Genomic DNA, 20,172 nt, shown 5'->3' with positions numbered 1-20,172 from the left:
TCCTTGCACTTGCGAGGCAGACGGTGGCACCACTGAGCTAAGTCCCTGGCCCTGGTTACTGCTTTCTGATCTGCTCTTCATATCACATAGGCAGTCAGGTTCCTCCTGTGCTACCTCTCTACCTCCCCAGTGGGTCCTCTGTGGGCTGCTCAGCTCTTTCTAGGGGATCTTCCGTGGGACTCATGGACGTCCTTTCTAAAGTGATGCTCCTGGCAGAGGTAAGAGCCAGACTCAGAAAGAAACTAGGAGGAAGGAAGAGTGTGAGAGAGAAGGCAGTGTAAAAATAAGATAATTAACATGTGCCAGCTCCCTGAGATGAGTGAAGTCATTATGGACTGGAAATACGTACTCATGAAAATAAAAACTTAAAAAAGTGAATCTTATCCAAATGCTGAGTACCTTGAGGTTAGGACAGCGAGAGTCGATCCTGAACTCTATGAATGTTCACTGAAAGAATTGGAATTATTTAATTCACTCAAAAGAAGGTTAAAAGTAAGCTAATTTTGCTCTCAACCTAGAAAACCTTAACATTGGCTCCATCATAGGAAGAAAGGCTAAGCAATAGGATTGGACTAACAGATCTCAAGCACCCTTGTCAGGAGTATAGACTCCAGTGAATGTCTGTTGGAGCCTCACAAGGACCAAGCAAGGCCCAGCTCTGAGTTCCCCGAGACAGATTTCCAGAAGTGGTGGGGAAATGTTTGGGGAATACCCTGAAACCACACCATAGATGTCTCTATAACCAAGTGGAGAGTTGCTCTGATGGGGACTGGGGAACTTGCAGTGTTCCTTGAAAATTAGAAATGCCCATTTCATATATAACAAGATGTACACTGGGGATGGAGGCGCACACCCGTAATCCCAGCCCTCAGGAGGCTGAGGCAGGAGGATCACTATGAGTTCAAGCCCAGCCTGGGCCATAGTGAGTTCAAGGCCAATCTGAACTGCATAGCAGCAAAATCCTGTCTCAAAAAAAAAAAAAAAACAAAAAAACAAAAAAACATGACAAAATATGTAGTTATATAGTAGTAGACCACCAAATCTCTAAATGAATCAGAAAGAAGGGCCAAAGACAAATATTGTAGTTTCTAACATGTGCTAAGCATTCATAGTGTGTAAAAAACAATGGATTTGTTGTTCATTGATTCACTCTTTCATTTGCTCAGATCTGCAGGGAGTGTGCGGTATATTAGGTCAGTAGAGAAGTCACCCACTTCTGGTAAGAAAAGCATCCCAAAGATGCTCAGGGAGTAGACCCTCTGCCTTAATAGCCCCATTTGTCCGTGTCTGCTCTGTCTCCTTCGTGGTTGTGATGACACTTTTGGCTTAGAAGGAAAAAGATGAAATAAAGCTCACACGAAGTTTATTGTGCCTGCTTGTGCATTTCCCTAGAGCTTACGCTTAGTGACCCTCGGGAGAGAACTTTGGCTGAACCTGCTGAACTGGAGGAAAAGAATTAGGAGCATCTGGGGTTTCTTGACTGGAAAAATTCTGTGGTCTGAGAGATGACCATTTCCCACCCAGCCGTCATCAGAGAAATGAAACTCACTTTCAGTCAGCTCAGCCGCTGTTTCTGGCCGTTCACCCCATGTGGCCAAATAATATGCTTTTGTGTTGACTCTTCAGATTTAATATAAGATCTTGACTTCCTCCTCAGAAAGGTAAGGATTTCGCATTTTTGTTCTGTCCCATTCTTCCGGTGTAATTATACCTTTTGGGGGGTAAATCAATACTCTAAGTTAATACTGTGGTGATTATTGTAAATATTTTTCCCAGATAAGGCACACAGTACACTGATAATATTGCCTCTTGTCACACAACTTTTTTCCTATGGAGTTCAAGTATTCTATTTTGATTTATACCTACAATTCTTTTCCAACTTGTTGCCAGAGGTTACTCTCTTCAGGGTTTAAATACATCAGGTAATCTACTGATTTTTTACATTTTTTAACACATTCCATTTGAAGCCCACTGTTTCCCCATTTCTTAGTTGGATCCCTATTTCCTGAAACCCGTATTCTCTTTTTTTTCCTGCTTTTGGCTGCTCAGATGGTGCAGTAACTTCTCTAGCACCTCTCCAATACAGTGTGCTGGGCTTCTATTGGATTTTTCCCTTCTATTTTTACATTTTAAAAAATGAAGACCCATTCTTGTTCTATAAATAGCCTATTCTTTTTCATGGGTGTAGTTGTATTCTTTCTCTGACGTACTGTTGTTTTCCTGAAAGTATATTCTAGTCTTTATGCCATTTTTGTGTTTCCTCTGAATTTCCATGTTTGATTATAATTCCCAGCAGTCATTATAACTCAGTTCTTTGTGGAGTTGTTTCGCTAGAGAAAGAACATCTAGCTTGCTTCCCCAGGGGTCTCAGCTGGGTCCCTTGGATTCCCCGGTATGTTTTCTGTTGGAGGTACCTGGTTGGTGGAGTGTGAAATGGTCTAGGATCAACCCATGTTCCGTTCAGCTTGATCAGCACCCCACTTCCCTAGGTGGTCCTGGTGTCTCCGATCCTGCACTGCTGTCAGTGGTCCGGTGGGGCCAACCTGTGAGCTCTCTGCCTCCTCTCCTACCATGTGCCTCGTCTCTGCATCACCCGGCCCGACACCTGCTTTCCACTTTCCAATATTTTCTTTATATCTCTGCACTGTCATTGCTCTTTTACCTCGAGGTTCTGTTTTGTTTTATTTACTTGTTTTGCCTGTGACAACATCTCTCTAGTGAAGTGAGTTTGGGGAAAGGAAAGGAGACGTGCGAGAGTCCTTCCGCCATGTTTGCTTGGATGCTCTCTCCATCTTTCTCCAGTGGAATAAAAGTACTTGAATCAGATTTGATGGGAATTCCATCCATTTTGAGAACGCTGCTGAATCTTAGTTTCTAGGCCCAGTTCATCACCCTAATGAGCTGTGTCTGTCATGCATACAGTGAACAATTATATTTGCGAATTCTTTACATGAATTAATGAAGCAGGTGTTCACTGGTGAACTCTGTAGACTCACAGAAGGAGAACACATCAAGCTCAGTGACCTCAGGAGCAGCGGCTCCCTCTCTGGTTGCAAATCAGGATCACTGAAGGAGCGGCCAGAATTACAGATGTCTGAGGATCATCTCAGGAACTGGATCCTGGGATTAATGCATGTTTTCCAAGTAACTACCCATTATCTAGTCTTCTAGTTCCACAAGAGAAACAAACCTCTAGCTTCAAAGGCAGTGTTAGTCGTATTTTTGTTGCTCACAGCTAAAGACATCCCCAGTGGATCTGTGAGGTTGAGTCCAAGGCACCAAAATATCCACTGGGAAGCCCACACAGCTCAGGGCAAAGCTCCAGAAAAAAGCAGCCAGCTGGGGGCCTCCTGGTGGTGTTCATGATCACGATGGGGGAGGTGTTGGTCATTCCTCTCATCTCCTAGGTGATCTGTGGTTCTTGCTCTCTTCGTCCTTGTGCCCCAAACCTTATTTTTTTGCTTTTCAAATCACAAAGATTGGCATCAGTTATTTTTGGCTTTCTTCAGTCCCTCTCTATGCAGTGTTCTCTTTCACGAGGCCACTTGGTCATTGCATAAGAAAGTGGGCAAAATAAATACAGATAACAAATATCTCCTACGTTTATTAACAACAGTGTTCTCGTTGTTGCTCCCCTGCCCCAGCCCTACCTTCAGCAAGAGAGCTGCTGGGTTTACGCTCTGAAAGCTGAAGACAGATTTTAGGGATCCCCACGGAATGGCAGAACAGGGAGCTCGGGGAGAGGAGTGGCTGGATTCTAAGGGCACCTCCAGAGGACTAAGGAAGGGCACATATGGGGATTTCTTCCTGGGGGCAGGGGTCGATCCAGTGCTAAATGCCCAAGTCCGGGAAGCAAGGAGAGAGAGGATAGCCCAAGGGCTGGAGCAGGAGGACAGGGGAGTAAGCTCTGGGATGGTTCTGAGCTGTTCTTTTTATTTAAGAGGGTTAGAGGTAGAAATGACTGCAGTGCCGGGCCCTGAGACTGCTCACCCTCAGGGTGCTTCCCATCCGACTCGGTTATTTCTGGACCGTGAGTCGCACATTCCCTGTAAAAGCTGTTTCTGAGACTCCTCTCTGTGTTCCTGCCCTCGGTTGCCCCTCATGTATCCCCTCACCTCCACCTTCTGCACAGGACGTCCTCCTCGGGAGTCCCACAGGGTCCTGTGAGCATCTTTCTCTTTGGGCTTATTCCCAACTAGCATTCTGCCTATCGTCCCATCGCTGGTACTGAGCTGAACCTCTCGGGAGAGGGAAAGCAGCTTGGATCTCTGAATCCACATCTAGAGAGACCTCCTGAACATCTGCTGAAGGAACGAATGCATGAATTGTCTAGCACTCATTAGGTCCTCTTAGCACATATAACAACCTTCCCCGTGAGTGGCCAGTGGAGGCCGTGCTGGTTGCTCACTGAGCAGCTCCCCAGGAGAGAAACATCTGCTGAGGCCGAAGACATTCTCCCTATTTTCTGAACGTTGTTCTGTGTTTACTTTCTATACAAGTCCCTGTTACCTTCCTTCTCCCTTTCCTCATGTTTCTGTGACTGGCCAACTCTTCTCCTGGGTGACACGTTGTCTCTAGAGGTTTGACGCATTCAAGTTTTCTTGGCTTGGGAACCACTGATCTTTTCAGGGTGCATTCAAGGCGACTGTGGTACAGTTCTGATTCGGTATGTGTTATTTTTACGGGTTGGCAGTGGGCCTGGGGGAGGTGATTTTGTGTGCACCGGAGCAGGTTTTCAGCTTCTCATACTACAAACCCATGTATTCCTTCACTACCCGTATAGAGGCCAGTCTTACAAAGTGGAAGTGAAAGCCTGAGTTACTTGGGAGCTTAACAATGGAACAGTTGAAACCACCATTTGTTGTTACTTTGCCAATCTCTTCTCCCTTTCCAACTTCCTGAGCAGTAATACTGCAACCCCAGACTCTGCATCAGCTCTCTGCATCAATGCTAGGTAAAGTCAATCCACTTTTCCTGAATTCAGTGGACTGAAATAAGCAGGTAAAGCCATGCTTTGCACCTAGTAAGGGAATGACTGAATGCCAGCTGTAACAAAAGCAATGCTGTGTTCCTTGACATTAACGCTTACAAGCACCAGGAAAAGCTATTTGTGTCTTTGTCTTGTTTGTCCTCTATTATCCACTGGTTATTATCACCCTCTTTCTCAAGGGGAGGTATTGCATCTGTTCCTTGGATTCAGGCGGAGTATGGTTTTTGTTTTTTTTGGTACCGGGGATCAAACTCGGGTCCTTGTGCTTGCAAGGCAGGCGGCGGAACCACTGGGCTAAATCTCTTGTTCCCCAGAGTATGGTTTGTTTGTTTGTTTTGTTTTTTTGAGACAGGATCTCACTATGTAGTTGAGACTGATCTGAAACTCACTATGTAGCCCAGGCTGGTCTCCAACACACAGTGATCCTCCTGCCTCAGCCTTCCGACCGAGTGCTGGGATTACAGACTTGTGCCACCATGCCCAGCTCAGAGTGTGGTTTTTAACATCCACATTCTTGCTCTTACACCATGAGAGGGTTGTAAATCAGAACTCCTATTACCCTCTAGGCACTGAAAATATGAAATGAGCTGCCAACATTGACACTCTGAAGAGAAAACTCATATTTATAAATATTACTTCTTGTATTTACAAATAACTTCATTTCATATCACAGGAAAATGTTTTCCTTGATTCAAAGAAAATTATGTGGCATGTGACCCAGTTATGTAGTTTGTTGAAAGTTCTCCTTACTAACCATGAGACATGATGATAGGACATCTCTTCTATTTTTCTGATGTATCTGTTTCTCTTTTTCACTTACTAGATCACCCATGAAATATTGGCATTAATCATACAAATTATTTTTTCCCAAATGACCAAAATCCTTGGCTTTTATTGTCTGAGTTGAGACATCCAAACATATACCAATATGGGCTGTAACAATATTTCCTCCTGTAATCAGCAAAGAAACAAATCATATTTCAACTCCCAATATCAGTGTGTCTTTTCTCAGAATACAGCATTGCTATTCATGTGTGGGAGTCTCCCCCACCCCAGTGGAGAGAGTTCATGATCTTCCTGAAACAGTGGCTCTTGGAGCAAAAATTACTGATGGCACAGTGGAACTAAGTCATATGTTCCCTGATGGGAAGAAATCAGCATTTTAAAATCCTCTAGGAGTTGGGCATGGCGGTATGCACACTCTGGGAGGCTGAGGCAGGAGGGTTAAAAATTCAAGCCCACCCCAGGTAACTTAGTAACTTAGCAAGACTTTGTCTCAAAATAATAATAATAAAAAAAAATTTAAAAGGCCAAGGATGTATCCCAGTAAGAAGATTCTGAGTTTAATCCCAGTGTCTCAAAAAATTATCTGCATAGTTACAATCCTTAGGAGCATAATCTGGAACACTTTGCTCTTCTAAACTTTGGACAAGGATTCCTAAGTGGCCAGGTACTAAGGTGCTGCTACCTGACTATGTCTTCTTTTAACAGGACCAGGAGCTCAACCTTGGGATAGGCCCTGGGTGACTTGCTGATGCCAATCAGAATTCATTTAGAGAAGTGTGTGTATTGCACCAGTCACACTAAACACATAGTGGTTTAAGTAAAGTGCCCAGAGGAATTTTCTAGAAGTCTCTCTGAGCAAGAGATCTAATGAGGTGAATGTAGCTCACTGTCAAGCTGCTGCCCCTGCCCGAGTCCCAGAGACAACTTCATGGCCAAATAGGATGGAGGTGTCAGGTGCTTTGTGATAATGAGCTCAGAATTAGACCTGGGAGTGAATTTCTCTCAGTGGACTACAGGTCTGCCAGTGAAACTATTTGTATTTTGAAGCTATATGACTGGGTGGGTAAGAATATGGGACTGTGACTGGGAGCTTTCTGTTGGATTGAGCCCCCGATCTCTCTAAATTGCCCCCCTCCATGGCTGATAATGCTTCTTACCTTATATTGCCTGATATTAAAATAGCCACACAGATTTTCTTGTGATGAATATTTTCATAGCAATTGTTCATCCTCACTCTTGTTTTCGGTCTTCCCACATTTAAAATACATATACTGTATGTGTCACGTTTTTATTCAGGATTACACTCTTAACTTGGTACTTTGCGTATGTGGCCAACGTATACTAATTACTGATGTACATAGGTTTATATCTACTTTCTATAACTTGTTTCTCAATTTTGATCCTCCTTTTTTTTTCTTCTTTTTTGATCCTTCTGTTTTACGCCTTAACTTGCCAATAGCCTTCTTTATTATCTGCCTCCACCTATTCAGTGCTTATTCTGGCTTTGTATAGACTCAGGCATTACCTTTATCTGTGGGTTCCACAGACTGAAGAAAAGGAGCAGCCTCCGCAGGTACTCCAGTGGGCAGCAAATAGCTTAAACTTAGAAATGATGGGGCTGGGTGGAGTAAGAGTTCAATCAGGTAATTCTCTGAAGGGGTCTGTACAATACACAGTTATAACAGTAGGGAGAATAAGTGGAAACAAACACAGAAGACAGAAATGAGATTACACATTCTAATTACAGTGGAAGTTCCTTGGCTCCAAATGGAGCGAGGTTTACCAATTTTAACATGTTTCTATTCTTTGAGAAGTAGTCATGCCATCAATACTTTGAAGTACAAATTAAGCAGCACTATTTAGTTGCTTAATTTCTTGTAGTACCCTGGATGGTTTAGTAAGAGAAATGGATTACTATCTATAAACCTTAGCTATCATCATCCCTCTTTCTGGCTTTCCTTATGATTTTATTTTTTGGTACCAGGGATCAAACTCAGGACCTTGCGCTTGCCAGACAGGTGGCAGAACCACTGAGCTAAATCCCCTGCCCTTTCCTTATGGTTTTAAAACAAGGTTGCTGTCTGTTTCTAAACCTAATATGGCCAGTTCCCTAACTATACCTGAATGTTCTCTGGAATATCTCCTCCATACGCTTTGACATCTTTGCTATTCCTCCACTGGTCTTTCTTGAGAATAAATCCTTTTTGTCATTTCTACCTCTCTAAGTCATATTTATTTATTTATTCATTATGATCATGGTTATTATCTGGTACCAGGGATCAAACTCGGGACCTTGCACTTGTGAGGCAGGCGTTGGCACCACTGAGCTACATCCTCGGCCCCCTCTAGTTAGTTATACTTAATCTCTTGGATCACATCTCTAAGAGGTTTGCATTGCCGCTTCTCTTTTTTATTCCTTTTAATATTTTCCCCTTTAGTTTCATTGGGTCATTTCAAGGACTGATGCATATAAGCACAAAAGGAGCTTATTGGCTTAAAATTTTATTTTATCATCCACTCATTTCCTCATGGATGTATTTATTATCTAGGATATTTTCAGATACCTGTAAAAGGAAATTTGTCTAAAAATGGCTTAAATAATGCAACATTACAAGAGACTAGAGACAGGGCTGTTCTAGGACTGGTGAAATATTCAGCAATAATATCCAAGATTCAAACTCTTATTCCAAGTCTTGTTATATTGGATTTATCCAAAGCCTTGTTTCTTGTGTTGGCAAGGTGGCCCTAACTTCAGGCATCACACTTCTTACAGTTATGCCCAAGGGCAACAAAAAGAGCAGTTTCTTCTCTCATAGTTTTTAATCAGGAGGAAAAGCATTTCATAAAGCTCCTTATCATATTTATATGGGGCCATTACTCAAAGTAATGTCATATGTCCTAGCTGCAAAGGAGTCTGGGAATATGAACATGTGATATATTAACCCTCAATGGTATGAGATGGCTGTGTCGGTGAGCAAGCTGCATTTGGCATAGTATGGTTCATAGGAGGAAATCAGTAGTGTTGACCTCAGCTAACTCCCTTTTTTGCTTCTGGTCTAGTGCTCCAGGTTCATGTTACCAGTTGCTCCTGGGAATTTCCACTTGGGCAATACACAGGTTTCTCGAGTGTATTTCCCTTCCGCACTATCCTGTTTCCAGCTCCATTCTTATTCCATCTCAGTTAGCACCACTGCCTGGGTGCCAAGCTCTCCATTTTGACTCTTCCCTTTCTCTCACCCTCTCTCACCACCCTGTCTGATTACCTTTGTGCTCTAGAGCACCCTCCCAGACAGCTGCATCTCTCCATGCTCACATCTCCCCGCCTCCATGCTGTCTCGCTCATTGCTGAACCACAGGTCAGTGCTGAACGCAGCAAAGCGGTAGCTCAATTTGCCCATGGAACAAATGTCCACCGTTCGTAGAAAACCAGCATTAAGACAAGCAATGGATATGCTGTCTCTGGATGCATTCGCCATTTCCAGATGCTGAAGAGATTCACCAGGGCTTGGGCGGAGGGGTGGCCATGAGCAGTAGGGCGAGTATAAACGGAAGAGGGCTATTAAGAGCATAAAGGGTGTTAATTTGTAGTCTCCTCTGCTTGTGCTTGTTTCATGTTAGGAGACAGCGGCTGCTGTCCCTGGAAGTCATAACTGAAGTGAATAAAACTGAAAGCCAATTTTTGATTCCCAAGTGTATTGGCTTTCTAGAATTTCCAGCGGACTTGATGGAGCAGAGTAATGCAAAAAAGCAGGACCTCCAGCCCCAGGGTTTTATAGCACCTATAAAACATGTTTTACAGTTTCTGCTCAATTTTATGCTGTTGAGCTAAACATTTGACATCATATGGCACTTTAAGCACGTTGATTGATGGTAAGGCAGCAATTGCATCTGTAATAAAAAGTCCAAAATATGGGTTTTAAAAGTAATCTACTCTATTTATTATTGCCATAAACAGTTGCCTGCAGTTAATTTGAACATCATCTTAGATTTAACTCATGTATTAAAGATATTATGTTTCTCAGCAAGGTCACCACCAAGGTGAAAACTGTATGTGCTTGAAAATTAAAAAGATCTAGAGTATAATGATAAATATTTTAAAGATAAATGATATATATAGGATTTCACCTTTTTTACATTCTTGATTAATAATCATATTCTGCTTATTTTCATTTTTACATCCACCCACAACCCCCATTTAATCCTAGCAAACCACTAATCTGTTTTCCATCTCTATAATTTTGGTATTTCAAGAATGCTGTATAAATGGAATCCTAACAGTTGTAACCTTTTGAGCTTGACTTTTGAAAAAATTTAGCATAATTCCCTTGAGGTCTGTTGAGTTTTGTGTGGATTGCCTCATGCTTGTTTCAACAGAGTAGTGAAAACATAGGTAACATGATTGAACTAGTTTAAAAATTAGTTCAACACAAACAAAAAAAGTGAGTGAATTCAAAGTAATTTCACAAGAGAGTATATTGTTTATGAGTTCTTCTTAATGAGTGAAAAATGTTTATTCTTAGACAACATCAGAGCAAGTTTGTACGGAAATGCACTTAATTTGTCAGAGGTAGTTGAAGATATAATTTAAAAACCACTCCATTTCCCTAATGGTAATATCAGAGATATTTTACTTAAATGTTTGCAAAAGGATGGAGAAAATTTGGGAAAGGATTGTTTTCGTTTTACATTTGCAGAATTTGTACTTTTCATATTATAAACATTTATTGAGTGCATCCTCTGTGTACAGAGTAAGCCCATGGAAAACAAAATCTGCATGGACCAATGCCACAAATTTTATTTCCCCTTTGAAGAGTGGCGGTGTATTTCTTGCCATGTTCTTAATTTATTTCAGGTGGGTTTATTTTCTTTTCATAAAGAAACAAAGTTGACAAAGGCAATTTCCTTCCCCAAACCTCCATGGGGGAGGTCTGCTGTTTGGGGTCAGTTCGTTTCAGAGGAGTGTTAGCAGGCGGTATTGCAAGGTCCCCAGAGTCACCCCCAAAGGATTTTCTAGGACAACTCATGGGCCTCACCACGGGTTGCTCATGATGATGACTCATTATAGAGAAAGAACACAGCAAAATCAGCACAGAGAAAATGCACATAGGCCCAAATCCCGCAGAAACAGAGCGTGGGCCTAAGAGTCCTCTCCCAGTGGAGTCACACGGGACCCCCTTAGCGTCCCCATCTTCATTCTGTGATAACGGGTGAGATGGTACCAACCAGAGAAGCCCACCAGAAACTCAGCTCAGAATTTTTACTGGACACTGTCAATCAGCACTCTGTCTAGAACATATCCAAATTTCAGGCTCCCGGAAGGAAGGCAGGTGTTCAGCACGAGCATGACTCTCTGTACAAACAATTTAGGCACAATAGGCTGCTTTCCTGAGCGAGTTGTGGTAAAGCCTAAAATCTGTGCTCTCAGATGCCAGTCAGAGACCAGCCTTGCAGACAGGTTCTTTTGAGGACAGCAGCTTAGGCCTGCAGTATAAATTTTTTCTGTACCTGTCTATTTAATGTAATACCTTTGCCTATCAGATTGGCTTTCAGCTCTGTGACTTTTGTGCCTTAGCTATGGGAGAATATTATCAGCTAAATAATATGGCAGGGACACATGAACAAGACAGTGGCTGGACAGATAGCATTAAAAAGAAAAAAGGATGAAAGAACAGAATCCACAAATTGAACAAAAACCAATACATAGAAGCTTCATTAAGAATATCTAAAAAATCAATTTACATTCACTGTTTTAATTTAAAAAGTATATATAAAAGTTTATTGTGGCTGGAGATACTGATAACTACATATGAGAAATTTTAATTAAGATGTTTAAAATATTGCTTATTTAAAAATTTCATTCTTTAGAATTTTTTGTATGTATGTGTTTGGTCATTACTATAAGGTACTAGTTCTGTTGATACTTGTAGACACATTGAAATTAAGTAAACTAAATATATATATGTAAAAAAGTACACTAAATAGAGATAAGTATTAGGACTGTGCATGAACAACTATTTTACTAATAAGTTACCTTGGGGTCATAAAATTCCCAAATCTGAAGAAATCATAGAGACCTGGTTAAATGCTTTCATTTTACAAATAAGGATTTTGTGTGTGTCACACTAGGGATTGAACCTAAGGTCTTTGCACTGAGCTACACCCCAGCCCACTTTTAATTTTTTGTTTTTATATAGGGTCTTGCTAAGTTGTCCAGGCTGGGCTTCAATTTTCAATCTTCCTGTCTCAGACTCCCAGAGTGCTGGGGTTATAGGTGTGCACCACCATACCTGGCTCAAATAAGAAAATTAAAGTCAGGAAAATGAAGTTATTTTGTCCAAGGTAACGCAGAAGTTAGTGGCAGGGCCAGAGTAGAATCTGGGTCATCCTTGAACTAGATAGGAGTTGTTCAGCAAGACCTGGGAGGCATAAGAGCTCTTTGGGGGGAAGGAATTAATGAGCTACATTTTTCCTCACCTCTGTTCCTTATAAGTCATCTTTCCTCTGACCTGTTTGTCCTCCTTTTTTCCCTAAGAGAGGATGAGGCTGCCACAGATTCCTCACCAGGAGCAGGGTAAGGGGATTTATGTTCTGTTCTTTCTCTGGTTGGACTTTCATCTGGGCGTGCACATGAGCACTGATGGTTAGACATTAGTGGGGAATCAGCTGTTCAGAATCATGCTGTTTGAGTGCTGTACGCATTACTTTGCTCCTTTTAGTAGTTAGTAGGCTGTAGTTGGAGTGTGGAGTACCAGTATTGTAATAATCCCTTATGTTTTCACAAATCGTCCCCCTTGTAGTGTTTCCCTCAATATAGACTCAACTGATTATTATTTAAAACTGCTAAATTTGGGGGATATTTTGTAGCAAGAAATGAATGGATAAAATTCATTTTAGCTTGCAGTTGGAGATACAGAGACTCAGATATATTCAATGGTGACGTGGCAGAAGTGAGTCCCAAACAAGGTTTTGGCTCCCCTCTCCTGTCATGACCCTGTGATTCTGCAATGTTATTCGGTCCTTATTCAGAACCTTGCAAAAAGGATAGAGAATTTTATTTTATATTCATCCCATGTGTACTTTACTTTGAATTTAATGTAGAATGTCTCAGATCAGTTGCAAAAACCATAAACCATAAAATGACAGATTAGACTTTATATAATAGTATAATATTTATTAGGTTTTATAGAAAATAAAAACTCATACTCTTCAAAGATGGAAGATGAGACTTCTGAAATGTGTGTCACTGGCAGAACTGAAAGAAGAAATGGGCAATTCAAAATATATAATTATAGATGTCAGTATCCTAATATCGATAATGTATGAAAGAACTAGCCAGAAGATGAACAGAGAGATTGTTATTAGTCCATTTACCCTGCTATACAACAAATATAGACTGGGTAGCCTATTTTTATTTTATCTAGTTTTTTTGAGACAAAGTTTTGAGACTTTGCAGTTCAGGCTGGCCTTGAACTGACTATGAAACTCACAGTAATCCTCATGCCTCATCTTCCTGAGGGCTGGGGTTAGAGGTGCGTACCACCGTGCCCAGCTTAGCCTGGGTAGCTTATAGACAGCAGAAACTTATTGCTCACAGTCCTGGAGGCTGAGAAGTCCAAGGCTGACACACTGGCAGACTCAGTGTCTGGGGAAGATGCATTTCTTGGTTCATAGATGGAAATTTTTTTGGTACCGGGGACTGAACTCCGGTCCTGGCGCTTGCAAGGCAGGCCACCGAACCGCTGAGCTAAATCTCCAGCATTTCCCATTTAAATCTAATGAATTTACAATACAGTGTTAACTTGGCACTTGTCATTTATTGGTGAAGGGAGGTGCAATGAGTACCAAATCCAGGTACCAAACAGTTTTGGCTGGAAAGCATAGCAAGTCAAGAGGCAATCAGCACCAACAAGTTCTAGGTTGCACATAGAATACCAAACAAATAAGAACTGGGACAAAATCTTTCAGTCAAACTGCATCATGTACCAAACGTGATGAGTTTTAAAGGTGCAGGGTATGACTGTGTAAGTATAATCTTGGTGTACAAAACTTAGAATGAAAGGTATTAGAATATTAAGCTTTTAATCAGTATCACTTTGCTAATAACTTCTGGTAATATGTTTCAAACCCATTCTGTTTTTAAGAAGTCATGAAGCCTAGAAGAAACAGCTGAGGCTCCAAAAGCATGAGACAAATTTGTCAACCCTATTTTTTTTGCAAAGTTCTTATAAGCAGATTAGCATTCACTTAATCTCAAGGAAGAAAAGTTTTTATTTAGAATCTTGATAAGTACAAGGTGAAGAGGAATGCAATTAAAAGACACAGCTGTGCTTAAGCAAAACTTCTCCATTAATGAATTGGTTTCAAATTAAGAACCAGATCTTATTATATATTGGCTATTTCTACTTTATGATTCGTGAAAAATCTTACCTGTTCAGAAATAAGAGTCTGCAGTCTTTGAACTTCTAACTTTAATGCTTTGTTTCAATCATTAAGAATCTGGAAGAAAAGAATTTTAATTTATTATGATTTTTTACAGAAAAACGGTAATAAAACAATAATTGGAATTTTTAAATCAAACTCATATTATCTTAAGTATTCATAGACTAACAGGTGAATCATATACTCACATAAGAAGAATTCACTTTTTTTTTTTTTTTACCATACAGGGGATCAAACTCAGGACCTTGCACTTGCCGGGAAGGCACAGTGCCACTGAGCTAAATCCCTGGCCCAAGAATTCACATGTTTTTAGACACAGGTGATGTTCCGGCAGTCAGGTACACCAAGTGGGTTGGCCATGACCACAGACTAGCACTATGGCAATAGTGGAGACAGATAACAACAGTCACAAATATAAACACCAGCTGAGAACTACCAATGAAAATAGGGGCAAACACTCCACTTGATCTTAGCCAAAAGGCCGAGAAGCGATTAGGGGCAAACACTCTAGTTTCTCTGGTGTGAAAAATTAAAAGTGTACATAAGATCCAAATTGTATAACTGACATTGTGACATAGGAAGAAAAAGGCTAAAAGTGTAGGGGAAATAAGGAAGGGACAAGAGAAAGTATGAGAAAAGTAAAAAGTGGAAACAAAGAATTTATAAATAGGGGAGGATGAAGGGGGATAGAGAGAGGAGGGCTATGGGGAAAAATGAGAGCCGAGACCCGTCATGTAAAGGTACAAGACCCCAGTGATCAATGTAACTGTACTGCATACCTAGAATGTACCGATAACCTCAATGAGGAAACAAAAACAAAAAAGAAAGAAAATAAGGGCAAACTAAATCTCAAAAGTTTATTAGAAGATCCAGATAAGTCAGAATGCACACAAAGAGTCTACAACCAAATTCACTATTTGCATAAGCACCCAAGTAAACTACAGAAACACTGCTTCAAGGTGATTTCATACACAAAATAGTATTTCTACATTCACTGCAACTGAAAATTATACAAGCTAATTCAAAGAAAGCTGAATGTACAAGCTTAATCACATACCCTAAATTCCTCCATTTTGTTTGAAATTTCACATTGTAACTTATCTTCAAGCAATCTTATTTTATCACCCTTAACAAGAATACTATGAGAAAAAAGCACCAATTACAAATAGTTTTTATATTCAGTTAAAGTCATGTGTATAACCATCAACTGTAAGTAACAGTATTTTCTACAGCAATTATATTTGAATATAATTTATGAATGCCTATTTACAACAATATTTCACTCACCTTTTTTGTATTTTCTCCAATTCATGTGCTGCAGCAGCCTGTGTTTTGAATAAAATGAAAATTTATCATTTCTTAGAAGCACTTAAACTTACCTTAATACTTCAAGTAAGGTTATAGCAGTTATTTATATCTGTAATGTTTTGCTGTCCAGGATGTTTTACTTCTAACATATCAACGCTGATCCTAATAAAAAGTCTGTGCTTTTCAGGTGAAATGGCAAAAGACCAGCATATGAAAGAATTGTTTTCACTGACTTTTCTGAAATAACCAGTTCATCAGATAAAACAATCTCAACATGAAATAGTAATGATCTAAGTAGGTTGTAAAAGAGGTTTTCAACACATCAGCCAAGAACAAGTATATAATTTACATGAATACAACTGGGGCTCATTATATTAATAAAAATGAGAATATACAAAGTAAAATTCTTAAGTAAATACAAAAAATAGGCAATAAAGATCTACCTGCTCATTTGCCAGAGTCTGTAATTTCTGCATTTCAGCTTTTAATAATAAATTCATATTCTGCATATCCTAGACCAATAAAAGAGTTCTATATTAGAATATTTAATAGAATTGACCTTAAAGTTTATAAAGGCATCTATTCTACATTAAAAGTTAAACCAGAAGGGTAGGGGAAAGCAAATAAGGGAAAAGAAAAAAATATGAGAAAATGACAAAATGGAAATGAAGTGTTTGTAAAGGGGGAGGAAGGAGGGAGTGAAGGGACAAGGGGAAAAGAGAACCAAGACCTGTCATGTGAAGGTACAGGATCCCAATAATGAATATAACTGTACTGTGTACCTAAAATGGACCAATAAACTCAATGAGGAAAAAATAAAAGTTAAACCAAGGTCTCAAATTACAAATTCACTCAATCAGTAAGAGAAACGGTCAATTTAGCAATATTTCCTGATATTCAGCATATTTCTCATAAATCTCAAATGGGATTAACAGCATGTGAGAAAAGCCCATTGATTTTTTTTCCTCTTACAGAGCTAAAGAGGATTTTATAGTCTAGAAAAGAGAAAGGCACTTTTCCAATGAGTTCTAAAGCATTTTCAATTCTTCATATGAAGTCTTACTGGTTATAGGGATCCTGGTAATTCAATATTGAGCCCTACAAAACACTACAGCCATTTTTAAGAATTACTGACCTTAAGTTCCTCCTCTTTACTAGTCAGATGATCATGTTCACTTGCTAGGGAATCTTCAGTTTGTTTTATCTGCTTATCTTTTTCTGCAATCCTTTAAAAGGAAATAATTGTGTATATTTAATGAAAATTTCTAAGTCACATTACAAGTCAAGGATTAAAAACCTTAAATAGGGCCATCTGTAAGTAGTTTCTCTTATAATACCTTCCCTTTCTAGTCTCTCTTCAGCTTACTAGTGACTCTTATAATTACCGTAACTCCTTAACATGTAATATCCCTAATGTTAAAACTCACACCCAAATAAATTAATCTGTTAATGTTCGCAAGTCTGCAAATGTTTCTGGTCTTCTGAACTCAAATAACCCGTATCTATGGAAAATTATGCAAATCAAAACACAGAACTTTGAGTATATTACCTCATACCTAGATAGAGTAGCTACCACATTAGACACAAAAATTAATTTGTTTCAATACTCTCAAAACAATCACTTTTTCTACATAACCTCTAACACCCTAAGTGAAAAGCTCCACCCACTCATTTTATGATGAAGACATAAAAACAGAAAATGTAACGTTTAGGGACCCAACACACAAGACAAAGAAAAAGAGTAAAAGTTGCTCCAAATAGAGTTTGCAGTATTTTCCAAAAAGCAAGGAGTATGAAGTTCATCCTTTATAGGTCTTTAAGAAGTATTAGTTAGTTATGACTACACAATTGCAAGAGGAGTTGGAAAGGCAGGCTTACACTTTATGTAACTCTTCTGCTAGAACTGAAGCGGAGGTCTAAACATTGTCAACATGAAAGCATTTAAGAGAAGTTTAAAAGGTCTACAAATAATCATCACAAATGCTTTAAAGACCGAACAGAAATTAATGAATATAGTCTTTCACCCACGATAAGTGTTCAATACAGAGTAGCTATCATTTTGAAATCCTGTCTGACCACATATCACAAGACATGTAGAATAAAACAATTTGAAAGGCTTGAAAACTACGTAACTGACAAAGAACAAATAGCACACGATAGTCACAATGGCCAACTTTCATTACTATACTTCTCTTGCCTAGCAGCAACTTTTCAATACGATCCACTTTGTGATTAATTTAGGTAATCTGGCAATATTCATGTTCATCTTAACTTTTTAAAAAGTATTCACAGCATTCTCTAAGTATTTAATTTCTGATAAACTTTCTAGAGCTACCTCTCAGCTGATAACTAAAGATCTCAATCCAATCTGAAGTGATAATTTGCAGACCCATACACACCTACAGTCCCCTTCCTTATGTTAAATAATTCTTCACTAATTTATTGTAGACTATAGTTTCTACAAAGAACACAATTAGAAAAAAATATGTTTATATGCTTTGGGAATTTAAACTTGTGTGAACCCTAAAAGTGAATTTTTAATGTTAAAACAATCTTTTACACAGGGAAGTCAGACTTCTGAGTTAATACTTAGTGCTATAAAAACAACATTTAGCATTTTAAAGTTGAGTTGAAACTGAAATCTATGGTATATACATTATGGAAATGTATTGGAAATTTTCACTTTTTCCTTAATGTTATATTGTTTATATTTTAAGGCCTTGTTACCAATCAAGTGTGACAAGGACAATATTACCAAAAATAATATATCTTACAACAGCATTTAAAAAACTTTCAAAACTTTCAAACACTTACCACTAACTACAGTCAAGTGTACATATATATATATATATATATATATTTTTTTTTTTTTGTACCAGGGATCGAACTCAGGACCTTGTGCTCGCAAGGCAGGCGGTGGCACCACTCAGCTAAATCCCACACACATGAAGTATAAATTTTAAACTGATTCTTTGGTGAATATATTCTGAGAGCCATGGTTAACACAATGCTATTACCTGTGGCTATATGAGGCTTTCCATGATTAGCCAGTGCTGTAAAAATACCCTTAATATATAAACCATTATCATAGACATTGTTTGGTTAATTTCTCCCATTCTATGACAGGACTGGGGGTGGGGCATATCTTCCTGGTAAAGAGTTTTCTAGCTCTCTTCCTTTCCACTTAGTCTGATTTTAATCTCGTTAGCATTTTCCTACAGTACTGCATATATATCAGTGTTCAGCACTCGGGATCACCATGTTAATTCACTAACTAGTCTCCCGACTAGCCCAGTGTCAGCACAACAGGCACTCGGATGACTGCCTAAATGGCTTGCGAGCTATTATTCGTGACAAGCAAGAAGAAAACACTATTACCTGGGCAGCTATCTGGGAATGAAACTGTTGAATTTGTGCTTTCAAGGCCTCATTCTGCTCCAAAATATCCTTTCATAAGGAGTAAACAAAAAGAGAAAAAAAATGTGCTATGAAGAAATGTAGCAATGTGTATAAATATCACGACTTACAGGCTGTTTATCTTAAAAAAGGTATTCTTAGATTCCAAAAGGTATTATTTGAAATAAAGATTAGCATTCCAGTCTGAGTTATTTTATAAGGTGGAAGTTAAAGAATGGTTTTACTCTTGCTAAACTACAAGGAGCCTCAGACTGTAGTCAAGCAGATCTTCAAACACTACATACTATGAATGTGCTCAAAGATTAAGTTGTAATGATTCACTAAAACTCCAGAATCAGGGTCAGGTATATTCCGGGTGTCTTTTAGGTACACCTATCTGATTCTCTAATGTTTTAAAAGAAGGAAAAACAGATACCTGAACTTGCATTTGTACAGACTCTTCCCTTGTTTGCTCTGATTCCATTAACTGCATTAATCTTTCCTCCAACTGTTGTTTTGATATCAAGGTATCCGTAAGTTTACTATGCAGGCTCTGTACTTCATTTGCTTTGGACACAAATTTACCCTGTAAATCTGTAACAGAATACTATATTTTACAAAGGTCTCTTCCTCTGCCGAGTTCATCTTTAGCTCAGGCATTATCTCCTCTAGAAAGTTTCCCTGCATCTCTCCCAGTTTCCCTTCTTCACACTCACAATGGCCTGTGCTTGTGTTTATCTAGCACTTGCCACATTGCACTAATTCACCTTTGTCTTAGAGTGAGCATTCTGAGATCAGAGATTGCCTTTTCTCTATATCTAGCTCTGACTCCAAGGCTTGGCACCAGCACATACTTAATAAATGTGCTAACTGAACGGCACAGACTTTCAAAAAGTGTTATATCGTTTCTTTAAAGCAGTGGTGGTGAATCTATGGCACGTGTTGTTTTTCAGACAAAAGATGTTGATGTGTAAGTTCAAAACTGAAACCTCAGTATTCAGATTTAATTGCAAACCAAAACCAAAACCAAACCAAACCAAGCAAAACAAAACATTTAGCCTGGTGTGGTGGCACATGCTGTAATCCTAGCATTCGGGAAGCTGAGGCAGGAGGATTGCTGTGAGTTCAAGACCAGCCTGGGCTACGTAGCGAGTTCCAGGTCAGTCTCAACTACATAGTGAGACCCTGTCTCACAAAAAAAAACATTTAATTGCAGTGTTGGCATATATATATATATATATATATATACATAC

At 39.3% G+C, this 20,172-nt stretch overlaps 1 protein-coding gene, 1 long non-coding RNA gene and 1 pseudogene across 17 annotated transcripts in view; 1 reads left to right on the top strand and 2 right to left on the bottom strand.

Moving 5' to 3' along the window:
- Nucleotides 1-20,172, bottom strand: part of LOC117284494 (kinectin-like) — a 48,144-nt gene that overhangs the window by 5,162 nt on the left and 22,810 nt on the right. For 4 of the 7 annotated variants that reach the window (XR_004515583.1, XR_004515586.1, XR_004515582.1 and 1 more), the window contains 7 exons: nucleotides 19,356-19,513; nucleotides 18,902-18,970; nucleotides 16,659-16,749; nucleotides 15,967-16,035; nucleotides 15,503-15,540; nucleotides 14,204-14,272; nucleotides 12,953-13,028 (listed from right to left, as the gene is read on the bottom strand). Coding sequence is in view for 1 of the 7 variants with exons in the window: in XM_033759697.1 (XP_033615588.1) it covers nucleotides 14,245-14,272; nucleotides 15,503-15,540; nucleotides 15,967-16,035; nucleotides 16,659-16,749 (226 nt within the window). In the remaining 6 variants the exon portion in view is untranslated. Of the gene's footprint in view, nucleotides 1-1,549; nucleotides 1,712-12,952; nucleotides 13,029-14,203; nucleotides 14,273-15,502; nucleotides 15,541-15,966; nucleotides 16,036-16,658; nucleotides 16,750-18,900; nucleotides 18,971-19,355; nucleotides 19,514-20,172 lie in introns of those variants that run through there. The other 3 variants (XR_004515585.1, XM_033759697.1, XR_004515581.1) reach the window with 3 other exon arrangements.
- LOC104871106 overlaps nucleotides 1-20,172 on the top strand; it is a 48,518-nt gene that overhangs the window by 21,295 nt on the left and 7,051 nt on the right. For 5 of the 10 annotated variants that reach the window (XR_782743.3, XR_782749.1, XR_004515587.1 and 2 more), the window contains exon 5: nucleotides 1,393-1,661. This is a non-coding gene — a long non-coding RNA (uncharacterized LOC104871106). Of the gene's footprint in view, nucleotides 1-1,392; nucleotides 1,662-2,489; nucleotides 5,268-12,308; nucleotides 12,348-15,710; nucleotides 15,910-20,172 lie in introns of those variants that run through there. The other 5 variants (XR_782748.2, XR_004515588.1, XR_782747.2 and 2 more) reach the window with 4 other exon arrangements.
- Nucleotides 14,562-14,708, bottom strand: LOC117284554 (annotated as a pseudogene).

Source organism: Fukomys damarensis, unplaced genomic scaffold (genome assembly GCF_012274545.1).
Source record: "Fukomys damarensis isolate Sample0158 unplaced genomic scaffold, DMR_v1.0_HiC HiC_scaffold_37, whole genome shotgun sequence".
Classification (NCBI taxonomy): Eukaryota; Metazoa; Chordata; class Mammalia; order Rodentia; family Bathyergidae; genus Fukomys; species Fukomys damarensis.
The sequence above is the reverse complement of the archived record's forward strand: the minus strand, read 5'-3'. Positions and strand labels throughout refer to the sequence as shown.